Source organism: Salvia hispanica, chromosome 4, assembly GCF_029641045.1.
Source record: "Salvia hispanica isolate PSC_SH4W2 chromosome 4, Shi_PSC_v1, whole genome shotgun sequence".
In the NCBI taxonomy this organism is placed as follows: Eukaryota; Viridiplantae; Streptophyta; class Magnoliopsida; order Lamiales; family Lamiaceae; genus Salvia; species Salvia hispanica.
Genome location: NC_142695.1, coordinates 23747310 through 23750024, shown reverse-complemented (window position 1 = coordinate 23750024; position 2715 = coordinate 23747310). Strand labels below are relative to the sequence as shown.

Sequence of the window (2715 nt, the reverse complement as noted above, 5' to 3'; positions counted from 1 at the left end):
TGATCAAAACAAGAAGTAACATTGGATAGAGTGGAAATTGAGATACATAGTCATTGATGAGGTAAGCTAAGACACTTACAACATACTAACATGCATCCATGGCTAGATCTTCAAAGGAAACCACAAACCTTGAAGCATACCTCTACTTGATCCATACTTCACTAAGAATTGATGAACCAAGCAACCTAAATCTAGGAATTGGATAGGAAACCCTCTTCAAGAGGAACAAATCTCTCAAGCATATAATTCAGCAAAAACCTAAGGAAATGGAATAACATAAAGAGGTATTTATGCTATGGGTCCAAAAATAGAAAGTTGGCCCACAAAATCTAAAAATCGGCATAATCGCCCGGTCGGGCGTTTTTCACATGCCAAAATGCCCGGCCCGGGCGTTTTCGCTGTCCCCGGGCGATTTTCACAAGCAAAACGCCCGGTCGGGCGTTTTTCCCGAAGCTCTCGGCCTTCTCTGCGCGACTTCCGTAAAATCACCATAACTCCCTCATTCGGACTCCGATTGGGATGTGCAAGATACCCACGCGAAGCTGTTTCCAAGACGAAGACAATGGTGGTAGTTTCATAGCTTTCGGATGTAATCTCAATAGGACGATTTCCAGTTGAATCCAACTGTAGTTGAAATCCTTGACGCACGGCTTCCATGATCGTATCATCCTCCCCTTCTTGGAAAGGATGTGTCCTCAAATCCGAGCTGTCTCTATTCATTGCCTCATCGGGAATCCCTCTAGCTTTGTTGGACCATTGGCTTGTCTTCTCTTTCATCCTTGGGCCCCAATCAACCCATGGCTCACGCCGAAATGAAGACCCTTGACGTCTAGCACTCGTGGTCATATCATCCTCCCCTCCTTGGAAAGGATTTGTCCTCAAATCCGGATTTCGTACACCTATGAAATGGAAAAAGAGCAAATCAAATATGAAAGTATGATGAAAAGGATTAAGACCACTAACGGCTCTAAGAGACAATAATACACCAAAGACGTTATGTGGGCCTCCAGAATCATGTTCCCTCATGCTCAAGGCCAAGTGACAATAAACATGAGAGCACGAATTAATGATTCCTTTCATGTCCAAATCCCTCCCATAAGAAATCAAGACAAAATCATCAAGATACCCTTCATAACAAAACTCAAACAACCTCACAATATAGGTATAAGATATATGTGCAAATAAACATAGGCATTCCTTCACAATGTAGTCCCAAACAAAGCCATTAGATATAAAGTTCTTCACAAATAGACCATAAAACATCCCAACTCCATTGAATGGTTTGATGGACATGCAATAAAAGCAATCAACATGCCAAAACACAAATGCCCCAAGCACCTTGTTTCTATTTGGTTCGATCATCCTCATACAAATGATGCCCAAATCCTTGAACATCTTCACAAAAGATTTGGCATTTTCAACAAGACTAGGCATATACAAGAAAGGGTCCTCATAGTGTGTATATTCAAAGGTAACCGAATAAGGTTTATTCACAAGATTCATATTCTCAAGGTTAAACAACAAAAGACCATAAGGAACCATTGATACATCATTCTTGCTCAAATGAGAGCTACTCCACAAATTGACAAGCCCATATTTAACACATAGAGTAGGTTCATCACAACACACATCAAGTTTGCAAGAAGGATTATCATTTAACAAACAAAGTTCATCAATATGGATTTCATCCCATTGCCCCATCAATTTCAAGAGATTATCAAACATAAGGGAGCAATGTGTCCATAAACCTTCATGCACGACATGGAGACAAGACACAACACCATGCATATGATACTTGTAAAAAACTACATCAAGTATCATGAGAAATGTTTCCAAATTAGCCCCACACAATTGCTCTAGCAATTTTAAAACAATACCACAAACATGAGAACGATGCAATTTTATGCCATTAGTCACAACATCATCCTCAAGAGACATATGAGTGGAAAAATCCTTCACAAAACGGCCATAGAATACTCCAATCCCATTGAAGGGTTTAACCACTTTGCAATGAAGACATAGCAAACACCAAGTTCTAAAGTCATTATCCATGTTACTCTTCTTGGTCTTAGTATCCTCATCCACATACACATGAAGCTCAAAATTACCAACAAAGGAAAGTTTATGCATCTTAGCATGGAAGGAAGTCACTCCAACATTCAAGGTAGAAGCCACAAGAGAAATGTCATGTCTCTCAATGCTTGATTTTACCAAGAAAGGATCAATATATGGTGCAAAGGTAGATTTAGCATTCAAAGTTTCAAGCTCATGAGACCACTTTTTACACAAGACATCAATAACAAATTTATCAACACAAAGGGGTTTCTCTAATATAATCTCATTCAATGAAACATCACAAGGAGATAAGGATAGTGCACTTGAACCTTGGGCAAGGAGTTCATCCACTTGCCCTCGTTCCTCTTGTTCCTTCTCCGGGTGAGTAGTTTCCAAGCCATGTACAACATGATGCCTCACTTCCATGCCTTCAATTAAATTTCCTACAAATTCATGAACACAAAAAGACATAGAAGAAGTGTTAGTGGATAAGGGTTTAGTTTCCTCACCAAGGGCAAGAGGCAAAGGATCATTTGGTGCCCACCCAAGGTTGACCTTAGAATCTAACAAGCACCCTTTACTCACTTGTGCTTGTGGTTTTTCTCTCATTTGATATTTTTCTTTTCTCTCACCCCCACCACTCTCTCTTGACTTTTGCAC

At 40.0% G+C, this 2715-nt stretch overlaps 1 protein-coding gene across 2 annotated transcripts; it reads right to left on the bottom strand.

Annotated features, from left to right (window-relative positions):
• LOC148927510 (uncharacterized) lies at positions 1 to 2715 on the bottom strand. 2 transcript variants are annotated; one of them, XM_089057782.1, is made up of 2 exons: positions 2379 to 2715; positions 1 to 899 (listed from the first exon to the last, which is right to left on the bottom strand). In XM_089057782.1, exons 1-2 carry the CDS (start codon positions 2662 to 2664, stop codon positions 289 to 291), a joined length of 897 nt encoding a protein of 298 aa, XP_088913908.1. In that variant the 5' UTR covers positions 2665 to 2715; the 3' UTR covers positions 1 to 288. The 2 variants fall into 2 exon arrangements, with proteins under 2 accessions (XP_088913908.1, XP_088913909.1); XM_089057783.1 differs by having other exon boundaries at positions 2385 to 2715.